The 24,940-nt window shown below is 40.5% G+C and overlaps 1 protein-coding gene across 1 annotated transcript in view; it reads right to left on the bottom strand.

Moving 5' to 3' along the window:
- LOC311098960 (BMP/retinoic acid-inducible neural-specific protein 3-like) overlaps positions 1-24,580 on the bottom strand; it is a gene marked incomplete at both ends in the record, with an annotated part of 79,829 nt that extends 55,249 nt beyond the window's left edge. The window contains 3 exons of the mRNA XM_084139527.1: positions 2,139-2,320; positions 3,171-3,361; positions 24,303-24,580. Coding sequence (XP_083995653.1) covers positions 2,139-2,320; positions 3,171-3,361; positions 24,303-24,580 — 651 coding nt within the window. The remainder of the gene's footprint in view (positions 1-2,138; positions 2,321-3,170; positions 3,362-24,302) is intronic.
- Positions 24,581-24,940: the final 360 nt, after the last annotated feature.

Here is a 24,940-nt window from a genome sequence, read left to right as displayed (position 1 = left end):
AACTGTAAAATTTAGTGGAGGAGGAATAATGGTCTGGGGCTGTTTTTCATGGTTCAGGCTAGGCCCCTTAGATCCAGTGAAGGGAAATCTTAACGCTACAGTATACAATGACATTGTAGATGATTCTGTGTTTCCAACTTTGTGGCAACAGTTTGGGGAAGGAACTTTCCTGTTTCAGCATGACAATGCCCCCGTGCACAAAGCGAGGTCCATACAGAAATGGTTTGTCGAGATTGGTGTGGAAGAACTTGACTGGCCTGCAGAGGGCCCTGACCTCAACCCCATCGAACACCTTTGGGATGAATTGGAACCCTAAAATCAGTGCCCGACCTCACTAATGCTCTTGAACTGAATGGAAGTAAGTCCCCGCAGCAATGATCCAACATCTATTCGAAAGCCTTCCCAGAAGAGTGGAGGCTGTTATAGCAGCAAAGGAGGGACCAACTCCATATTAATGCCCATGATTTTGGAATGAGATGTTTGACAAGCAGGTGTCCACATACTTTTGTCATGTAGTGTATATCTGCTGCCTTCGACACCATGAACCATCAGATCGCTGTTTATTATCTATGCATAGTCACTTTACCCCTTCCTACATGTACGGATTACCTTGACTAACCTGTACCCCACACATTGACTCAGTACCGGTACCCCATGTATAAAGCCTCGTTATTGTTATTTTATTGTGTTACTTAATTATTTTATGAACTTTTTTTTTAGTAAATATTTTCTTAACTCTATTTTCCTAAACTGCATTGTTGGTTAAGGGCTTGTAAGTAAGCATTTCACGGTAAGGTCTACACCTGTTGTATTCAGTGCATGTGACAATTTGATTTGATCCTCCTCTCCACCCTCTCAGGGCTGCGTGTCTCAGTCTCTGCACACTTCTGGATTGCATCCTACCCAGCAGGTCGCTCCTACCAGGTGGTGTGGAGAGGATCTGTGTCTGCACCACATGCTTTCACTACTGGTGTCCCCCAGGGCTCGGTTCTAGGCCCTCTCCTCTTTTCTCTTGACTCACTCCTGAAGATTCATGCTCTACAACATCCGTAGGAAGCAGTGCAGGTACTAGTCATCTCCCATCTAGACTACTGCAACCCTCTTTTGGCTGCACCTTATCCAGAACATCACAGCACGCCTGGTGTTCAATCTTCCTAAGTTCTCCCATGTCACCCCGCTCCTCCGCACACACTCCACTGGCTTCCAGTCTAAGCTTGCATCATTTTCAAGTCCCTGGTGCTTGCCTACAGAGCAGCAAGGGGAACTGCCCCTCCCTACCTTCAGGCTATGGTCAAACCTTTCCCCTGAACCTGAGCACTCCGTTCTGCCACATCTGATGTCTTAGCACTGGGCAGTTCCCTTTCAAACTGTCAAAGCTCTTCTTTCTCTGTCCTGCAACTCCAAAGGTGAAACAAGCTTCTTCCTAATGTCAGGACAAAGGAGTCCCTGCCCATCTTCCGAAAACGTCTGAAAACCTAACTCTCTTTAAAGAGTATTTTAAATAAATCCCACGTCTGCGTAAATGTACTTCCTACGATGGTGGTATGTTGTTGTCTCACTTAGCTTTCTTAAGATGAATGCACTAATGTAAGTCGCTCTGGATTAGACCGACTGCTTAATGACTAAAATGTCATATATAAGCACTTATCTAAAATCACGGCCAAGTCCCAAATGTTCAGAATACTTTTCTTTTTAATCCAAGGTGAAAAGTTGAGAAATCTTACAGTTCGGTGTTTAAATGAACTTTGTTATTTCAATGAGTTTAAAGCAAGCCCTGTCCACCCACTCACCTCCTGTCATCATGATACACCAGTACTCAATGCATGCTGATGATAATCCTACCTTTTAGAGTGTGTGTTTGGAACTCAAATGTATGCTAAGTAGTTAGCTGCTAAGCAACAAAAAATTACCCATGCAACCTTCCTTTACTAGAGTTGAGCATTGTATTACAGAACAACTTCTCAATGCCAAAGTTCTCAGTAGCCTACCATCATTCTGTTTTACATTAAAATAAACCAGCTAAATACAACTTCCATGTACAATCAGCTGAAAAATGGAATATACTCTGGCAAACTAATCGAATATATTCAGAAAAATAAACTGGATGCTTCAATGACTGAGAGTAGCAGTAGATTTACCTTTATGGCGGAGGTGGCTATCTGTAAGTGGTGAAGTCTTCTCAAGGTGCTCTCGCGGTCTGTGAAATAAGAGGCAGCCAACTGATGCAATACTTCCAGGGAGACCACCGAGCTGTTTCCCTGTCCCTCCGATTTCTTACTGAGCTTCTGCTTATCCAGGAAGATTATCAACGATTCTTCTCCTGTAGAAAGATAGAATAGAAGAGAATAGAATATAAGAAAATAATAACTAAAAAAATCCCAGAGGGATCTTCAGTCAAAGATACACATGGTCCTTAATAATAAAGAACAACTAGAAAAACTGGGTCACTTTAATCATAATGACACCAAAAGTTTTAATACTTGTTGAGAGTAATGGGTGACATTATCCTCCATGAAAGGAATTAACGGAGGCATTCAGACAAAATCTCATAGACTGCAGACAGATTAAAAAGGTCTATCTCTGTCTTGTATGAAAACCCAGATTTTTCAAAAGAACACTACAGTATTCACATGATTCTGCTAGACCAGACAGCGTGCTGCTCTCTTCTACCTTGAGACTATTTGATACCATCAGCACCCAGCATAAGAATGTGTGCATTGTTATTTGAATTATCTCATTAGCATGCAGCATATAGTCCCATCCCTTTTGTTTGAGCCGGTAATTATGAGACCTCACTATGGCTTTGCCACTGCATTCATCTTTCTTGTCACTTCGACTCTGTAACTTCAGTTCATATATCCACCATTAAGTGACATCATAATTAGTGCCTACATCTCATCAGACATAGTAGTATTCTGGTTGATGTCATAGCAAATGTTTAGAGACCACAACCAGGACTGGTGTCCAATTATTTATTTAGATGCTAGGGGGAGAATAGCATTCAATATCTCAAACTATGTGTATAACTGTTGAAATGTCCTCATGTATTCAGCATTACCTCAATCATGGATTGCCAAATCAACAAAGCAGACCAAGATGAGTAACAACATCCCTTAGCCACGAAGCCTAGAGCTAAGTGCCACTGAGTAGGTGTATGTGAAGTTGCTTACCTCCTAGCGTAGCAGACACCAAAAAGTGAGTTCCATATTTCTTGATCAAGTTCTCGTGGATCTGCTGCAGACTTGGTCTTCGACCCAGCAACCTCAGGTTGCGTAGAAATTCCGGCGCCAGCGGCAAGGGGGCCTTAAAAACGTCCCTCTTCTCTGTAGCCAAGCTGTTCACTTTCCAATGGCTGAATTCCCTGCAACAACAAACTGATCTCAATTCAAGTGAACCATGTGACAATTTTGAAATCCATCTGATTCATGGTGCTTGGGTCATTTCATTGGTTGATACTTGCATATGTGAGAGAATGCAAATATCAGCAGAAAATATAGCTTGATGTGCATACAATTGCAACAAAACAAAGGATTCAATTTTAATATTAATATACTGTATGTATGTATTCCTTAGAACAAAAAAAAAGAACAAATCATCGAGAACAACATGCTATTTTGAAAAATGTAACTTGACATTCCACATTGACATTCATTTTGCAGTCAGCATTACAATATTGTCACGACCAACTGTTACAGGAGTTGTGAATGATTGGGATAGACATCAAATACATTTGAACTTATATGACAACATACAGTACACAACATGGAAAGTGATTGATGATCATTATTCAATGAAAGAAAGTATAGAAAACATATTTAGTCCAAACTTACACTATATAGGCATTATGCCACACGAATAACATTGGTAGTACCATACCATGTAAGTATAATGATTAAAGTGTAATTGCATACTGTTATTTAGTACAAAGTATGACTTGCACAATTTCAAAGACTTTAAGAACAAAGTTACAGTCCAATTTCTGTAATAATGTGCAGGAGTGTACACAAACATTCCTTTCAAAACATGAAAAAGACACCGGTCTTTGGAATAATTTTGAGGGATAAGAAGCAATAGCAAACCAATGTTGATGTGGATAATCCAAGCATCCAAAGTAAACCTCAAATCTTACATCACATTATCATACAAGTATTTGCCTATAATATGTAAAGACCATGAGATGCTGCCCATTAGCTTTGGATTATGTTGTCTTGACTGAAAAATTTGTGACGACAGAGGTTGTGAACATTACTTTTTTTCCATGAGGATTACGAAGCGTTAATTGTAACAGTGTTGGCTGACCGTTCCAGTGCTAATGATGATAGATGCTCTTAATTACAGGGCTTTAGAACAAGCTGATTGCACCTGCAGCTCTGCAGGATTGCAGGGAATTGTTTAAGCCAAAACTCTCTAACTCTACTCCATTCCCCATTTGTTAAGAGCAGAGCACCTGGATATTGGAACTATTTTAAAATTCTACTACCTTCCTCTATGAAACATAATTTTTCCAAGGCTTTTACTTGTACATGTTTGTAAAACGTGTTACCATATTATTAGAATGATTCATTCTATTTCTATGACTGTTACCCCTAAATTAATTTCAGTTACAAAATGGAAGATAATGTTTAATAGGTTAATAACATTGTCTAGATCTGTCTCTGTATGTATCAACTCTTGATGATGAGGCTGTATTCCACACCTGCATTGAGGATGTGATTTAGAACTTTATTCATAAATGATGCTTGCATGAGGCAGCCTAAATCCATGCAAGACATCACCGACTGTACAGTGTATATGGATTTAACCTGGATCACAACACCTGCTTTCAGTATATATTAGCCTTTATTTAACCTTTATTTTAACAGGGAGTCCACACTGAGACCGAGGGTCTCATTTCCAGGTGAGCCCTGTGTACACAATACACATCAGTTACAATATAAATATTTAAAAGTATACATGCATACAGTGCATTCGGAAAGTATTCAGACCCCTTTACTTTTTCCACATTTTGTTACGTTACAGCCTTGTTCTAAAATTTATTAAATAGTTTTTTTTCTCATCAATCTACACACAATACCCCATAATGAAGAAGCAAATGTATAAAAAACAACAACTGAAATATTACATTTACATAAGTATTCAGACCCTTCACTCAGTATTATTTAAATGTTATTTTTTACTCAGTACTTTGTTGAAGCACCTTTGGCAGCGATTACAGCCTCGAGTCTTCTTGGGTATGACAGTACAAGCTTGGCACACCTGTATTTGGGGAGTTTCTCATATTCTTCTCTGCAGATTCTCTCAAGCTCATTCAGATTGGATGGGGAGCGTTGCTGCACAGCTATTTTCAGGTCTCTCCAGAGATGTTCGATCGGGTTCAAGTCCGGGCTCTGGCTGGGCCACTCAAGGACATTCAGAGACTTGTCCTGAAGCCACTCCTGTGTTGTCTTGGCTGTGTGCTTAGGGTCGTTGTCCTGTACGAAGGTGAACCTTCGCTCCAATCTGAAGTCCTGAGTGCTCTGGAGCAGGTTTTCATCAAGGATCTCTCTGCACTTTGCTCCGTTCATCTGTCCCTCGATCCTGACTAGTCTCCCAGTCCCTGCCGCTGAAAAACATCCCCACAGCATGATGCTGCCACCACCATGCTTCAAAGTAGGGATGGTGCCAGGTTTCCTCCAGACGTGACACTTGGCATTCAGGCCAAAGATATCAATCTTGGTTTCATCAGACCAGAGAATCTTGTTTATCATGGACTGAGAGTCCTTTAGGTGCCTTTTGGCAAACTCCAAGCGGGCTGTCATGTGCCTTTTACTGAGGAGTGGCTTCCGTCTGGCCACTCTACCATAAAGGCCTGATTGGTGGAGTGCTGCAGATATGGTTGTCCTTCTGGAAGGTTCTCCCATCTCCACAGAGGAACTCTGGAGCTCTGTCAGAGTGACCATTGGGTTCTTGGTCACCTCCCTGACCAAGGCCCTTCTCCACCGATTTCCCAGTTTGGCCAGGCAGCCAGCTCTAGGAAGAGTCTTGGTGGTTCCAAACTTCTTCCATTTAAGAATGATGGTGGCCACTGTGTTCTTGGGGACCTTCAATGCTGCAGAAATATTTTGGTCCCCTTCCCCAGATCTGTGCCTCGACACAATCCTGGCTCGGAGCTCAACAGACAATTCCTTCGACCTCATGGCTTGGTTTTTGCTCTGACATGCACTGTCAATTGTGGGACATTATATAGACAGGTGTGTGCCTTTCCAAATCATGTCCAATCAATTGAATTTACTAGTTGGACTCCAATCAAGTTGTAGAAACATATCAAGGATGATCAATAGAAACAGGATGCACCTGAGCTCAATTTCGAGTCTCATAGCAAAGGGTCTGAATACTTATGTAAAAAAGGACTCTCAGACCACAAATTTGTTTACATCCCTGTTAGTGAGCATTTACCCTTTGCCAAGATAATCCATCCACCTGACAGGTGTGGCATATCAAGAAGCTGATTAAACAGCATGATCATTACACAGGTGCACCTTGTGCTGAGAAGTATTTCTGTCTGTAATAATGCCCTTTTTGTAGGGAAAAAATCATTCTGATTGGCTGGGCCTGGCTCCCCAGTGGGTGGACGTGGCTCCCAAGTGGGTTGGTCTATGCCCTCCCAGGCCCATCCATGGCTGTACCCCTGCCCAGTGATGTGAAATCCATAGATTTAGGGCCTAATTTATTTATTTCAATTGACTGATTTCCTTCTTTGAACTGTAACTCAGTAAAATCTTTGAAATTGTTGCATGTTTTGTTTATATTTTTGTTCAGTATAAAATACACAAAAAACTAAAACACAATCATAAACAATATTTACATTCCTCTGCTACTAGGTCCTTAATCAACACTCTAAACTGCCTGAGCGGCACCAGAACATCCAATATGAATGAGATCTGCAAATTGTTCCAGAAGTGGGGTTATTTTCTTTCTTTTTCAGATTTACCTAATTCGGTGGAGACCCGAAGAACCTCGAGAGTTAACCAACCCTGTGAATGTGTTTTGTAACTTGTTTTGAGCTTCAACAACGAAGTTAGGTAAGTCGGAAGCTTGGTAGTAGAGCTTTGTAAACAAAGAGCGAGTAATGTAGTGACCTAAGGGACATTAATGAGGACCAGCCAACCTTTTGAAACAGGATGCAGTGATTTGTGTTAAAACTGTCACCTGTGATAAAGCGAAGGGCACTATGGTAGACGGCATCCAAAGGTTTAAGAGTAGTGGCTACTTTATTCTGATAAATGGTGTCCCCATAGTCAAGAACTGACAGGAAAGTTGACTGTACAATCTGCATCCTGCTGTTTAGGGAGAGGCATGATCTATTGTCAATCCAAAAGCACAGATAGTTATATGCAGGAACCTGCTCGATGAAAGAACCATCCAATGCATAAATATGTAAGCCATCTGAAATATTTCTACAAGAATTAGAAAACAGCATACATTTAGTTTTTTCTGCATTAAGTACCAATTTTAAATCAACAAGTACTTCTGCAAAGCAACAACATCAGATTGCAGCTCCTACCTAGCCTGGTCAGCTGTAGTGGCAATAGCGTACATAACAGTGTCATATGCATACAGATGAATGTTACAGATTTTTGCAGATAGGCCAATATTATTTATATAAATAATTAAGAGGACAGGTCCCAAAATCAACCCCTGCGGGACACCTTTAGTAATATCGAGGTAATTTGACTTAAAACCATCAGAAAGCACACATTGTGTCCTGTCTGACAGATGCCTGGTCGATGCAAGATGCCTGGTCGATGCCCATTACAGACAACCTTTGAATGAGTAGGGGATGGTCGACAGTATCCAAGATCGATAAATATGGCAGCACAGTTATTCCTATGATCTAACCAATTTAATATATAATTTAAGACAAGCGTAGCTGCTGAATCAGTCCTATGTCCAGGTCTAAAACAAGAGTGGTACACATTAAGAATATAATTTGAAGTTAAAAAGTTCTTAGCTGAGAGTTTGCCAGTGATTCTAATATTTTTGCAAGGCAAGATAGTTTAGAGATTGGGTGGTAGTTATCCAGGTCAGAAGGATAAAGGGGGAGGACATGCACTGCCTTACAGATCTTAGGGATAGCACCAGAAGCAATTGTTAAATAAAAAATCTGGGTCAAAGGTTCTATAATGAGAAAGCTGCAGTAGAAAGCGATCAAGCGAATCAGCTCCTGTGGATTTTTTTAACATATTTTTTATGCACTGCACTTAATACATCATGGCATAAAATTTTTAAAAAAAAAAGAAAAAGAAAAGAGTGAGTGCCTGGAAGTGCATCATTCTCTGCTATTTGTTTAGAGGTGAATAAAAGACTACATCTAATGGAGCTTGAGTTTTTTTCAGAAACCATTTATTTCAAATAGATGGTCAGCTGAGGCAAAATGGTTATTAAAAGCACCACAGATGTCATTTTTGTCTGTTATAGGACCAGAGGCTGTTATAACATGCTGGGGCACTGAGGGGGTGACATACCCTCCCAATCGTACAACCCCAGGTCATACAGGAAATGTTGCTCATTGAAAGTTCAAAAATGTATCTTTGTAATAATGCGTGGACATGATTTAGATAGTTTAGTATCTCTAATACAGGCAATGGGACAATGGTCACTGAGCTCATTAGCAAAGATTCCATTGGCTATATACTTATGAGGGACGTTTGTCAGAATGATATCCAAAATAGTTGATTTTTCAGGGTGTTTTAAGTTGGGGCAGGATGATTTAGTTATCAGTTTAGATAAATTTAGCTCAGTACAAAAACCTTTCAGTCTAACTGATACTGTCATCAACCAATCCAGGTTAAGATCACCCAATATTAATAATTTAGAATTTGTATAGTTAAACAGCAAGTCAGACAATTTGCTAAGAGAAATTGGGAGGGCCGAGGGAGGGCGATAAACTCTAGTTGGGCATTCTTACCAAGGCCCACATTTAGGACAATACATTCCAATTGCTTGGGGACAGAAGTGGTAATACACACAGTAACATTCAAGTTGTTCTTTATGAATTTCTATATTTTACATTAGTTATATTTTGTTTGTTTTTAATCCCATCCTTCAGCTACCCTTAACCCCTCCCATCTATCTCTGAAGACCATCCAGTTTTGATTTATATTTGCCATATATTTTTCAACTGTGCTGTGATGTTTCACAAGTTCAAAGTTCTGAACCTTTCTATTCTCATAGTTTCTACAGATTGTAAATGAATGATAAACAATTTTGCTAAGAGTATTATTATATTATTGATCGATTGACTATGACTTTTCAAATCAAACAGCAGTGCTATTTGCAGAGTTAGCTCCAGGTAAATGTTGCAATTCTTCAGCCATTCCTGAACCTGCGACCAAAAACAAGTTAGATATGGACAGTACCAAAACAAATGATCTAACTAAATTAAATCAAGCTTTATTTATACAGCACATTTCAAATATGGAATGCAACGCAATGTGATTTACAGGAAAAAACAAATAAAAAACAATGAAAATAAAAGCTGAAATATTTACTACACAACAAACATAAGATAAAAAAACAAAAGAATTACAAAAACTGAACGACTAAAAAGCAAAGCTAAAATATGTGTTTTAAGATCTCTTTTAAATTTGTCCACAGTTTCAGCCCCCCTCAGGTTCTCTGGCAGGCTATTCCAGAGGCTGGGGGCATAATAACTAAAGGCTGCCTCTAATGCCTCTTGGTCCTAGGCTTTGGGATAGTTAAAAGGCCAGTGCCAGTGGACCTGAGGGACCTACTGGGTACATAACTTAAAAGCATGTCTGACATGTATTGGGGTGCACAATCGTAGATTGATTTCAAAACCAATAGAAGTATCTTAAAAGGAATTCTAAAACTCACAGGCAGCCAGTGCAGAGACCTTAAATCCGGTGTAATGTGTGCTCTCCATCTGGTCTTGGTCAGTACCTGTGCTGCAGGATTCTGTATGTTTTGCAGTTGACCAATGGCTTTCTTGGGTAGACCAGACAGGAGAGCATTACAATAGTCAAGCCTGCTTGTAGTAGAAGCATGGATGAGTCTCTCTGTATCAGCCTGAGAGAGAAACGTCCGCACCTTGGCAATGTTCCTCAGGTGGTAAAAAGCTATATTGGTCACATTCCTACTGTGTGATTCAAAGTTTAGTTTAGAATCAAAAATAACACCTAGGTTTTTTTTATGATTCTGTCTCTTCACAGCAAAATCTGCAGAGCTGGGATGGTTGTATCCCCCATATATACAACATTCTATTGGTTGCAAGAATTTAGTATATTAATTTAAATTGAAAAATTCTAAGTTTTGAATCCAGTGTCGTTTTGTGTATCAGTTCATAAACCATGTGCCATGGAATCCCAACTATTTTGCAATCTGTACGGCAATTTTATGGTCCTTAAATGAAACTGATATACTTGTTCATTTATCACAATTTGTTTTAACCAATTTTGGTCTTTAATGCATTGCCGACAGACAAGTTCCTTACTTTCTCCCCCTTCCACTTGCCTCTTCCATTTTTGCAGTAATAATGCAATTATTTGGTTGTAATTTTGGATAGAGCAGACATTTCCATATATATTTGACATAACTTCACCAGTCCTATTTATGATATAATTTACAAAGATTATTCAGTTTTTTAAACATAATTTCCTAAAGTAATGTTTTTTTATCAGTTAGTATATTTGAGTTTAACCATAATATTTGTTGTAATATTTGTTCTGTCTTTTCTGGTGGATTAAACTGAAATTGCAACCAACTTTCTATGGCTTGTTTTAAAAATAGCGATATTTTGGAGATGATTTCATTTTCAAATAACCGTAAGTGAGAGGTTGTAATCTGAATAAAGGGAAAAAGGCCATTATTGAACACGGGGTGAGCCATTCTTACTAATCTGCTAGAGAACCAGTTCAGATTTAAGAATAGCTTTTGTATGACTGAAGCCGTTAGTGAAATGTCTAATGCTTTAATATTTAATAATTTATGCCCTACGAATTCATATTCATTATATAAATAAGGCTGTTTACTTTTTTCTGGCTTGCCGTTCCAAATAAAATTGAATCTTTTTTTCTCATACAATTTAAAAAACAAGTCGTTATGTGTAGGCAGGACCATAAGAAAATAGGTAAACTGGGATATGACTAAATAGTTAATCAGGGTGATTTTTCCACAAACAGACAGGTATCTTCCTTACCATGGTAGCAAGATTTTATCTATTTTTGCTAACTTTCTATTAAAATGTATTGTAGTGAGATAATGTCATTTTTTTTGGGTATGAATACCGAGTATGTCCATTTCACCATCAGACCATTTTATTGGTAAACAACACAGTAATGTAAAAGTTGTATTTTTTTGTGATCTAATACTTAATATAGTAGTACACTTATCATAATTTGGTTGTAATCCATAGAGGTTAGAAAAATTAGCTAGATCCTCTATGAGGCTGTGGAGGGATCCAAATTGTGGATTTAAAAGAAAACATGAATCATCAGCATACAATGACACCTTTGTTTTCAAGCCCAGGATTTCTAGCCCCTTCATATTATTGTTGGATCTGATTTTAATAGCTAACACTTCGATGGCTATAATGAATAGATATGCCGATAGTGGACAACCTTGTTTTACTCCTCTTGACAGTTTAATACTTTCTGAGAAGTAGCCATTATTTACTATTTTACACCTAGGGTTACTATACATAACTTTAACCCATTGTATAAAATATTCTCCCAAATTGATCAATTTCAGACATACTTTATTTAAAAGCCTTTTCAAAGTCAGTTATGAATACCAGGCCTGGTTTCCCAATTTTTTCATAGTGTGCTATTGTTTCCAGTCTTATATTATCTCCAATGTATCGTCCATGTAAAAAACCTGTCTGATTAGGATGAATAATATCCGACAATACCTTTTACACTGAAGTGTAAGGGGCCTCCAATTTTTTTAATGGACTGGATCTTTATATTTACCACCAAGGTCCTGTTTCAGTAATAGTGAAATCAGTCCTTCTTGTTGAGTATCTGATCATCTACCATTTTTATAGGAGTGGTTAAAACATGGCAATAACAGTCTCTGAGTACATCAAAAAAGTTTGATATACCTCAACTGGTATGCCATCCAGCCCTGGAGCTTTCCCGGACTTAAAGGCTTTAATTGCATCTGCATTGCTTGCTGTTTGGGGTTTTAGGCTGGGTTTCTGTATAGCTCTTTGTGACATCTGCTGATGTAAAAAGGGCTTTATAAATACATTTCATTGATTGATTGATCAAGAAGTTCCTCCTCTGTAATTTGGCCTTCACGTGAGTCTTTCTGTGCAGCTGTTAATTTTACATTATTCATATAAAAACAATCCTTACAATTAACTTTGGTTAGTGGAGATGGAGGAGACTGAAATAAAAACATTGTTTAAAGTACTTTGCTTCCTTTTAAAAATATTGTTTGGTGAATCATGGCTGACTGTAATTTGTAACAAGTTTCAGTACATTCTTTTTGGTAACATTTCTATGTTGAAGATTTAAAAATAATTTGGTGAATTTTTCCCCATATTCCATCCAGTTCACTTTATTTTTTAAATAATATATCACACTTGATCTTTCTTGAATAACTTCCTCCAGTTCCTTATTTCACCTTTTACCATAATGAGATACAAGTTTAAATTATATTTATCATAATATATGTGTGTAAACTTACTATTAAAAGGTACCATGATGATTGAGTGTCCATATAGCTGTACCAGGATATTTGCACTGCTACTGAGTAAACCTCCAATTGTTCTCCACTATTCCACCCGCTAAAATCTCCCCCCATCCCAAGTTGGGTTGTCATCCCAGTGACTGGCAGACCACCCCTGTCCACTTGGATCCTAGGGCCTTTGAGAAATTGGGACCCATCTTTTAAAAAGAGCACACAGTGCCACCTACAGAACAGAAGCAGATTAACAGCCAAAAGCATTTCCAACGCCCTCACCTCGATTGTATTGTACACAGTTATAAATATATATATATATATATATATATATATATATATATATATACAGTGGGGAGAACAAGTATTTGATACACTGCCGATTTAGCAGGTTTTCCTACTTACAAAGCATGTAGAGGTCTGTAATTTTTATCATAGGTACACTAAAAACAAAAATCCAGAAAATCATATTGTATGATTTTTAAGTAATTAATTTGCATTTTATTGCATGACATAAGTATTTGATACATCAGAAAAGCAGAACTTAATATTTGGTACAGAAACCTTTTGTTTGCAATTACAGAGATCATACGTTTCCTGTAGGTCTTGACCAGATTTGCACACACTGCAGCAGGGATTTTGGCCCACTCCTCCATACAGACCTTCTCCAGATCCTTCAGGTTTTGGGGCTGTCGCTGGGCAATACGGACTTTCAGCTCCCTCCAAAGATTTTCTATTGGGTTCAGGTCTGGAGACTGGCTAGGCCACTCCAGGACCTTGAGATGCTTCTTACGGAGCCACTCCTTAGTTGCCCTGGCTGTGTGTTTCGGGTCGTTGTCATGCTGGAAGACCCAGCCACGACCCATCTTCAATGCTCTTACTGAGGGAAGGAGGTTGTTGGCCAAGATCTCGCGATACATGGCCCCATCCATCCTCCCCTCAATACGGTGCAGTTGTCCTGTCCCCTTTGCAGAAAAGCATCCCCAAAGAATGATGTTTCCACCTCCATGCTTTACGGTTGGGATGGTGTTCTTGGGGTTGTACTCATCCTTCTTCTTCCTCCAAACACGGCGAGTGGAGTTTAGACCAAAAAGCTATATTTTTGTCTCATCAGACCACATGACCTTCTCCCATTCCTCCTCGGGATCATCCAGATGGTCATTGGCAATCTTCAGACGGGCCTGGACATGCGCTGGCTTGAGCAGGGGGACCTTGCGTGCGCTGCAGGATTTTAATCCATGACGGCGTAGTGTGTTACTAATGGTTTTCTTTGAGACTGTGGTCCCAGCTCTCTTCAGGTCATTGACCAGGTCCTGCCGTGTAGTTCTGGGCTGATCCCTCACCTTGTGCAGGTCTACAATTTTATCCCTGATGTCCTTACACAGCTCTCTGGTCTTGGCCATTGTGGAGAGGTTGGAGTCTGTTTGATTGAGTGTGTGGACAGGTGTCTTTTATACAGGTAACGAGTTCAAACAGGTGCAGTTAATACAGGTAATGAGTGGAGAACAGGAGGGCTTCTTAAAGTAAAACTAACAGGTCTGTGAGAGCCGGAATTCTTAATGGTTGGTAGGTGATCAAATACTTATGTCATGCAATAAAATGCAAATTAAATACTTAAAAATCCTACAATGTGATTTTCTGGATTTTTGTTTTAGATTCCGTCTCTCACAGTTGAAGTGTACCTATGATAAAATTTACAGACCTCTACATGCTTTGTAAGTAGGAAAACCTGCAAAATCGGCAGTGTATCAAATACTTGTTCTCCCCACTGTATATATATTATAAAATCTTGCATATCTTAATTTATTTGTACAATTAATTAATAATATACGTAATAATGTAGGCTCTTCATATTTGATTGTTACCTATTGATACCTATAACCAGGACTGGCATTACAAAAATTACATTTCTTGGCAAGCAATTAATATTTTAGGAAACAATTATTGTGATTCATCCTATACTGCCCCTAACATCATTACCCCATAGCAACAGATGTGTGATACATACACACACTCTCCCCACCGTTCCCCCACAAACAACCACAAGCTCAGATGTTCAACAGTTGTTCCATCCCCGAGCCCAACTCAAGAGAAGACTTGATGTGCGAATGCATATACAGTTGTAGCTGTTTGAGAAGGCATGCAAAATTGAGCAAGAATGGGGAGATTTGATTAACCAATTAGACAAAATGTTTGAGTTAGTTTGAGAAGCCAGAATTAAAATTAGATCAATTTTCGAAATCAAACTTCTGGGATTTACTAGAATCAGTCCAAGACCACAGCTGCAGGATTTCAGATCAGATGGAGTCTCTAACATAAACATGCTATGATCAGTAGGTAACCCTCTATATGAACCCTCTATATGATCAAGGTGTTGAATGCCTCTCTTTCTGTGTTAGATTTCTGTGAGATATTTTGAGAGGCAAGAGGGGAATGGCTGATCTGCCCCATTTCCTCTGGAAGCTGAAAACTAGGTTTCCAGCTTATTAATATTTGGCCCTCATCCACTGAGGAGGCAGTTTATCAAGTCAATGTGTTTTTGTCAAGTATTGTAGCAATTTCTTGGAAAACCTTTCAAGTAAATTTTTTATATTGATACTAGCAATTTTTCAGGGCCAGACAGGGCTGGTCTGCTGGACAAAAGTACTATCTTGTTGCAATATAAATATTTTGAATGCAGAGATAGACTTTTTCAAAGTACATTTCTAAAATGTATAAACAATAGGAGTACAGTGCCTTGCAAAAGTCTTCATCCCCCTTGGCGCTTTTCCTATTTTGTTGCATTACAACCTGTAATTTAAATGAATTTTTATTTGGATTTCATGTATTGGACATACACAAAATAGTCCAAATTGGTGAAGTGAAAAAAATGACTTGTTTAAAAAAATTCTAAAAAATAAATAACGGAAAAGTGGTGCATGCATATGTATTCACCCTCTTTGCTATGAAGCCCCTAAATAAGATCTGGTGCAACCAATTACCTTCAGAAGTCACATAATTAGTTAAATAAAGTCCACCTGTGTGCAATCTAAGTGTCACATGATCTGTCACATGATCTCAGTATATATACACCTGTTCTGAAAGGCTCCAGAGTCTGCAACACCACTAAGCAAGGGGCATCACCAAGCAAGTGGCACCATGAAGACCAAGGAGACAAAGTTGTGGAGAAGTACAGATCAGGGTTGGGTTATAAAAAAATATCTGAAACTTTGAACATCCCACGGAGCACCATTAAATCCATTATTAAATAATGGAAAGAATATGGCACCCCAAAAAACCTGCCAAGAGAGGGCCGCCCACCAAAACTCACGGACCAGGCAAGGAGGGCATTAATCAGAGAGGCAACAAAGAGACCAAAGATAACCCTGAAGGAGCTGCAAAGCTCCACAGCGGAGATTGGAGTATCTGTCCATAGGACCACTTTAAGCCGTACACTCCACAGAGCTGGGCTTTACGGAAGAGTGGCCAGAAAAAAAAGCCATTGCTTAAAAAAAATAAGCAAACACGTTTGATGTTCTCCAAAAGGCATGTGGGAGACTCCCCAAACATATGGAAGAAGGTACTCGTGTCAGATGAGACTGAAATTGAGCTTTTTGGCCGTCAAGGAAAATGCTATGTCTGGCGCAAACCCAACACATCTCATCACCCAGAGAACACCATCCCCACAGTGAAGCATGGTGGTGGCAGCATCATGCTGTGGGGATGTTTTTCATCGGCAGGGACTGGGAAACTGGTCAGAATTGAAGGAATGATGGATGGTGCTAAATACAGGGAAATTCTTGAGGGAAACCTGTTTCAGTCTTCCAGAGATTTGAGACTCTGACGGAGGTTCACTTTCCAGCAGGACAATGACCCGAAGCATACTGCTAAAGCAACACTCGAGTGGCGCAGTGGTCTAAGGCACTGCATCGCAGTGCTAACTGTGCCACTAGAGATCCTGGTTCGAATCCAGGCTCTGTCGCAGCCGGCCGCGACCAGGAGACTCATGGGCGGCGCACAATTGGCCCAGCGTCGTCCAGGGTAGGGGAGGGAATGGCCGGCAGGGATGTAGCCCCAAAAATCCATTTTTATTCCAGGTTGTAAGGCAACAAAATACGAAAAATGCCAAGGGGGGTGAATACTTTCGTAAGCCACTGTGTACTTTATTGCACAAAACTCTTCTGAGATGTTAGAGCTAAAAGGGCAAGCGGCAATTAGTGTCTCTTCCCTTTCTCCCTAGTGTATCACTATCATGTGCTGATATAACGCATTCTACTAGAATGTTTATGCTTAGCGGAATATGTATGCTTTGTAACACTTTCCCTCTAATTTGAGTCAGTTCAACATTTCCTTTCAGAGAACTTAAATTGTCTAGCTGAATGAGGAATAACTATGTTAAAGGACAAAGTAGAACTAAAAAAGATCTGCCTTTTCAGTAACTGGAACATTTCTACTAAATGGGATAATGTATTGTGCAAGTGCACCAATGGCTCAGAACAGCTCTTTTCCCAACAAGTTGAATAGCACCTTCTGATTCTCCATTAGAATTAAATTAATCTTGTTAATTGTACATGGGGAGTCACAGCCTTCAACAGAGTAATTCGATTTCTCAACTGTGTTAACTGTTAAGAAATATAATAAAATATAACAAAAAGCTAGAAAATCAAAACAGCAAATAATTATTTCCCTCTGACAAAGTAATCATATATCATGGACACACTTCAGATTTAGAAACCGTTTTAGCCACACTTGATATACAGAGCGAGAGCTAATTCTGTCAATAATTAACTTTATGGAAAATGAAATGAGAATATGACTGATAAGAAAAGAGAACATTTGATCAATTGTCCCTCCCATCTCATAGCATTATGTCTGACCTGATGTGAGACATGCAGCTTGTCTCTTTCATTTCTAGTTCATGTTTTTATATTCACCCTGAAACCAACAGTCCCTTTATTGAACCTGAATTAATCAACTGATGTATGCTTTTCTAAAAGCATATTTTTTAAATAAGCTGAGGTACTCGTCATATTGAAGGTCTTTATTGTATTTTGAAAACTTTACCCATGATTTTGAAAAGAAAGATTACAACAACAGTCACTTTATGCCAATACAAAATGACAATCACACGTTCAATACCAAAAATAAACACTAGTCAACAAAACCCATAAACTTGAAGGCAAAACATCAATTAAATGCAGAATGTGACATTTTATTGTGGTTAGTGTAGGCGGAGTGAGCGAGGTGGTAAATTACATCAAGTCATCTACACAAAGCCGGAGCGCCTCAGAACCCTACACCAATCTCACACAAATCACATTTCAGGGCCTGGAAAATCCAAATTTGCTAGACATTTCACTCATTAATCAACTTCCTTTATTTAGAAAATAATCCACCTCATTATAAATTCTCCAGATTTCTGCATCCGTATTGCACCTCCTAACGTAATAATTTATGAGTGACCATGTCTCATTACTTGTTTTATTGTCTTGGCAATGATCAGGATGAGCTGTTACCATGTTACGAGAGCCGTAGGGGCCTGGATGCGCTCAGTAGGGTCCCTATAGGCTGTCAGTGCTGCCACCTCACATGGCTCAAAAGCACAATGAGCCAGTAGTAATGTATCTTAAGGGAACGCATCTATCATCCCATAACACCTCCTGGGAGAGCCGGCTTTATAAATGTATCTTCCTGTCTGGATAACGTAAACATCCTTCCCATTCTTTCCTATTTCCTCTCACCAAATGAAGGCCTATGAAAGAAGATATTCCCCAATCTGCAAGACGTGCTGCTTCGCTATCTTGTTTTAAAGTAGTAAATTTTTTACAAACCACATTAAATAGAGTTTTATCTATTCATGTAACCATTATTTCAATAGGATATCTTTTAAGTTGTAAACCTCGTCTGTGAGAGAACTGGCAAGACCACAGCCAGCAGCAGCAGCAGCTCTTTCTTTGACAATCACCATAGCTAGATTCTGCAGGGAATTTAAGCATCTTTGGCCCTGTGACCCTCACATTCAATTTATTCATTGGCATGGGGGCTCTTCGAAACTCAAATCACATATCTTTACATATTTCACAGGCATTGTAAATACATGCTTTGTAGTTATCATGTCAATGGCACTTACAGAATCGGATTCTCTCTGCACAACACTTGAACTCAGGAAACATAAAAAATTACAGAACATATCAGGCTTGCCATTCAAATAGGACAAAGCCCATTCACTCCAGAAAGTAACAGCAAGGATGACTGAGTTTGCTTTAGCAGGAATATTTCAGTGCACCACCCGTAGGGCAGCTGTGACCAGGCAGAGAGGGAGAAAATCAACCTTCCTCTATATAACCCAGTTGGTGTTCCCTATTCATAATGTGCAGACTTGCACACCTACTTTCTCTCTGGGTGTCCTTTAATAAGATCAGTGAACATATCAAAAGGCCTTGGCAGCACAAATGGGGGAAACCTCATTTATGTCCCTTGACGACTGAGGTGTTGGTCGGACAATATTGTGCACACGCACGCGCACAGACAATTTGCCTGCTAGGCAACCTTTCAAACAGTGCTGGCTCTGCTCTCTGCCTGATTCCATCACAGATCTGCAGGCCCTTTTCCGCCCAGCTGCTCTTCCCATGCTGACATTGGAGTTGGCCAATGTCAGCTACATGTGGGGCAAAGGAGGCAGAAAAAGAGGCCAAACTTGACCAACAGAGTAGATACACTCCATGATAATGCAGCACTGAGGCTTGCTAAAAGCCTAAGCAGGGTTAATGGCCCCTATACACAGACTGAGTGATATTTATTACACAGCCTGAGATAGAGAATAGAACAACTAGCAGAGATTCATTCAAACACGGATTGCAGGGGGATTTTTTTTTTTTTACTATTATTTTTTTTCACCTTTATTTATCCAGGTAAGCCAGTTGAGAACAAGTTCTCATTTACAACTGCGACCTGGCCAAGATAAAGCAAAGCAGTGCGATAAAAACAACAACACAGAGTTACATATGGGGTAAAACAAAACATAAAGTCAAAAATACAACAGAAAATATATATATACAGTGTGTGCAAATGTAGCAAGTTATGGAGGTAAGGCAATAAATAGGCTATAGTGCAAAATAATTACAGTTAGTATTAACACTGGAATGATAGATGTGCAAGAGATGATGTGCAAATAGAGATACTGGGGTGCAAATTAGAAAAAATAAATAACAATATAGGGATGAGGTAGTTGGGTGGGCTAATTTCAGATGGGCTGTGTACAGGTGCAGTGGTCGGTAAGGTGCTCTGACAACTGATGCTTAAAGTTAGTGAGGGAGATAAGAGTCTCCATCTTCAGAGATCTTTGCAATTCGTTCCAGTCATTTGCAGCAGAGAACTGGAAGGAATGGCGGCCAAAGGAGGTGTTGGCTTTGGGGATGACCAGTGAGATATACCTGCTGGAGCGCATACTACGGGTGGGTGTTGCTATGGTGACCAATGAGCTAAGATAAGGCGGGGATTTGCCTAGCAGTGATTTATAGATGGCCTGGAGCCAGTGGGTTTGGCGACGAATATGTAGTGAGGACCAGCCAACAAGAGCGTACAGGTCACAGTGGTGTGTAGTGTATGGGGCTTTGGAGACAAAACGGATGGCACTGTGATAGATTACATCCAATTTGCTGAGTAGAGTGTTGGAGGCTATTTTGTAAATGACATCGCCGAAGTCAAGGATCGGTAGGATAGTCAGTTTTACGAGGGCATGTTTGGCAGCATGAGTGAAGGAGGCTTTGTTGCGAAATAGGAAGCCGATTCTAGATTTAACTTTGGATTGGAGATTCTTAATGTGAGTCTGGAAGGAGAGTTTACAGTCTAACCAGACACCTAGGTATTTGTAGTTGTCCACATACTCTAGGTCAGACCCGTCGAGAGTAGTGATTCTAGTCAGGTGGGCGGGTGCCAGCAGCATTCGATTGAAGAGCATGCATTTAGTTTTACTAGTGTTTAAGAGCAGTTGGAGGCTACTGAAGGAGTATGGCATTGAAGGTCGTTTGGAGGTTTGTTAACACAGTGTCCAATGAAGGGCCAGATGTATACAAAATGGTGTCGTCTGCGTAGAGGTGGATCTGAGAGTCACCAGCAGCAAAAGCGACATCATTGATATACACAGAGAAAAGAGTCGGCCCAAGAATTGAACCCTGTGGCACCCCCATAGAGACTGCCATAGGTCCAGACAACAGGCCCTCCGATTTGACACATTGAACTCTATCTGAGAAGTAGTTGGTGAACCAGGCGAGGCAGTCATTTGAGAAACCAAGGCTATTTAGTCTGCCAATAAGAATGCGGTGGTTGACAGAGTCGAAAGCCTTGGCCAGGTCGATGAAGACGGCTGCACAGTACTGTCTATTATCGATCGCGGTTATAATATCGTTTAGGACCTTGAGCGTGGCTGAAGTGCACCCATGACCAGCTCGGAAACCGGATTGCATAGTGGAGAAGGTACGGTGGGATTCGAAATGGTCGGTGATCTGTTTGTTAACTTGGCTTTCAAACACTTTCAAACACAGGGCAGGATGGATATAGGTCTGTAACAGTTTGGATCTAGAGTGTCACCCCCTTTGAAGAGGGGGATGACCGCGGCAGCTTTCCAATGTCTGGGGATCTCAGATGTTACGAAAGAGAGGTTGAACAGGCTAGTAATAGGGATTGCGACAATTTCGGCAGCTAGTTTTAGAAAGAAAGGGTCCAGATTGTCTAGCCCAGATGATTTGTAGGGGTCCAGATTTTGCAGCTCTTTCAGAACATCAGCTATCTGAATTTGGGTGAAGGAGAAGCGAGGGGGGGGGGGATGGGCAAGTTGCAGCGGAGGGTGCAGAGCTTGTGGCCGGGGTAGGGGTAGCCAGGTGGAATGCATGGCCAGCCGTAGCAAAATGCTTGTTGAAATTCTCGATTATTGTAGATTTATCAGTGGTGATAGTGTTTCCTAGCCTCAGTGCAGTGGGCAGCTGGGAGGAAGTGCTCTTATTCTCCATGGACTTTACAGTGTCCCAAAACTTTTTGGAGTTAGTGCTACAGGATGCAAATTTCTGTTTGAAAAAGTTAGCCTTTGCTTTCCTAACTGCTTGTGTATATTGGTTCCTAACTTCCCTGAAAAGTTGCATATCGCGGGGGCTATTTGATGCTAATGCAGTACGCCACAGGTTGTTTTTGTGCTGGTCAAGGGCAGTCAAGTCTGAGGAGAACCATGGGCTATATCTGTTCTTAGTTCTGTATTTTTTGAATGGGGCATGTTTATTTAAGATTGAGAGGAAATTACTTTTAAAGAACAACCAGGCATCCTCTACTGACGGAATGAGATCTATATCCATCCAGGATACCTGGGCAAGGTCAATTAGGAATGCCTGCTCGCTAAAGTGTTTTAGTGATGAGGGGTGGTCGTTTGACCGCGGACCCGTTACGGACGCAGGCAATAAGGCAGTGATCGCTGAGATCCTGGTTGAAGACAGCGGAGGTGTATTTAGAGGGTAAGTTAGTCAGGATGATATCAATGAGGGTACCCATGTTTACGGATTTAGGGTTGTACCTGGTAGGTTCGTTGATCATTTGTGTGAGTTTGAGGACATCTAGTTTGGATTGTAGGATGGCTGGGGTGTTAAGCATATCCCAATTTAGGTCACCAAGCAGTACGAACTCTGAGGATAAATGGGGGTCAATCAATTCAGACTTCTGATATTAACATGCAGAAAACCAAGGCTTTTACGGTTACAGAAATCAACAAATGATAGCTCCTGGGGAGTAGGAGTGATACTGGGGGCTGCAGAGCCTGGGTTAGCCTCTACATCACCAGAGGAACAGAGGAGGAGTAGAATAAGGATACGGCTAAAGGCTTTATGAACTGGTCTTCTAGTGCGTTGGGTACAGAGACTAAAGGGGACAGATTTCCGGGCGTTGTAGAAAAGATTCAGGGCATTATGTACAGAAAAGGATATGGAAGGATATGAGTACAGTTGAGGTAAACTTAAGCGTTGGGTAACAATGAAAGAGATAGCATCACTGGAGGCACCGATTGAGCCGGTCTCGGCGTGTATGGGGGGTGGAACAAAGGAACTATTTGAGGCAGTTTGAGAGGGACTTGGGGTTCTACAGTGAAATTGTATAATAAGAACTAGCTGGAGCAGCAATAGGCAAGGCATATTGACATGGGAGAGAGGCATAAAGCAATCACAGGTGTTATTAGAGAGAGCTAAGACAACAACTGGTAATGGCGATAAAGTTTGGGCTGAGGCTAAACAGAATAAACAGGACAGGGTACCGTGTAAAGGAACAGTCCAGCAGACATCAGCTGTGCAGCTGAGTGATCATAAGGTCCAGTGAACAGCAATATGTGAGTCCGAGAGCAGTTCGAAATTGGTGCTACAGCACAGGCTAGCAGGAAGCACAGTTGTAGTTTGCGTGTGCTAGCGGGCCGGGGCTAGCAGATGGATCTTCGTGGTCGACGTCGTATCGGGAAGCCTGTTGAAACCACATCAGACGATTTCGTCGGCAAACCAGTCGTGTTGGATCGGCGGGGCTCAGTGTCAACACTAGGAGGTCCCGTCCATAGCTAGTAACTTCAATAAAATGCTTTTTTAAATGATATGATTAAGGTTTGATCTTATGATTTACATTGGTTGAATAGGATTCAGTCCACTCGAAATAAAGGTATAACAGATACATTTAGAAAACTAAAGCAATATTGCAATTGCATAAATTGATGACTCATGTCTCCCCTGAAAAGATAACTATCTGTAAGAATCTGCATTTCAGTTTCTTGTCCTAGTCATTTCTGACAATGTCCCAGAGCATCTTGTGATCCATCCCACTTCTATCAGAAAGCTACACCTATCCTGTCTAGCCATAATCTGTGCAAACCTATAATTTCAAATTGGACAAGAAGAATACTCATGTGACAAGCAGATTTCTGAATGAATTGTTTTCCAAGAGATTCATGTCTGTTCTTTTGGTACAGAAATTCACCTTGTATGGCTATAAATCTTTCAACATGCCCACAGTCCAGTAGCATTAGCAGCACAGCAGGAAAAATGCCCCCACTAATCTGGAGCTATAATTTGACTGAGGTGAATGTACAGTAGCACCATGGAGAGAGCATGCAGCAATAAAAGAAAATAGGCCTGGATGTGTGATGGAGGAAAGTGAGGGACAGGAAAGGGTCAAAGTACAAATATATTCCAAGCTGAGGAAATTAACATTTTAAATGCAGGCATATCAGATCCAGTACACCACATTTGATATTACATTTAAAATCATTATAATGCTTTTGAAAAGATAGAGATATATAAATATATGGATGGGAGATGGAAGTGCTGTGCTTTTTGTCTCTTGCTTGGTATGGTACGGTTCAGCAGAGTACAGTGCAGCATGGACAAGCACATCACAGCACAGTGCAGTACAGTACAGTATAATTCAAAGCAAGCTGTGGCACAGGGCACATATTCCTTTCTCTCAACAACTACTATTGTAGCTGCATCCAGAAGAACTGAAAATACATTGTGACAGACAGTATCTGTCTGTACTATGTCAACTTTGAAAAAATATAGTTAGTAAGATTAATCACATACACACACACATACATACATACACACAACTCGCCTCTAGATTCTCACCTGTAGATCTTATAGCGTGTGGAAAAGCCTTGCTGGAAGCGTTCTTTGAACTCTGTGTATTCAGGACAACGGTGGAAAGGTCCCTTCTCGGACAGCAGCCAATCCAGTTGGCTGCCTCTCTGGCGTCCAGTGCTGGCAGCAGTGAGCGAGGGGTTCTTACTCTGCTGCCCCTCAGCCAGGGCCAGAACCCAGCCGAGGTGGCCCAGCACTGTCCACTGCCATAGGAGCATCAACAGCAACCATCTAACAGCTGCAGCACTCGGCCAATGCATCACCATCTTCCTGTTTGGCACCTGGGACCAGCATTCTTCTACTAATCCCTCCTGACCTATAAAGGAAAAGAGAGAGGACATGTTTTAGGGCTCAATTCAGAGGACAACTTGAAAGAAAATAAAAACTTGGACACTGTGGTTGACAGTCTCACTTGTGTTTATTTAGCTTATGTATCAGCCTCACAGCCTTCGTCACAGCTTCTCTTAGAGATCAATTTAATCAAACACACATGCAGTAACTTTCTTTTTCATAGCCAAAAACCTAATAGTACAACTGGCTAGACTTCCCTGCCAGACCGATGCTTTCAATCTTGGCCTGTACTAACTACACTGTAAGAGCCTTTTTTTTGCTAGCTTTGGAAAGCT

The sequence above is a fragment of the Coregonus lavaretus genome (genome assembly GCF_964263955.1).
Source record: "Coregonus lavaretus genome assembly, chromosome: 23".
NCBI classification, from domain to species: Eukaryota; Metazoa; Chordata; class Actinopteri; order Salmoniformes; family Salmonidae; genus Coregonus; species Coregonus lavaretus.
Note: the sequence above shows the minus strand (reverse complement) of the source record. Positions and strands in the feature narration are given on the sequence as shown.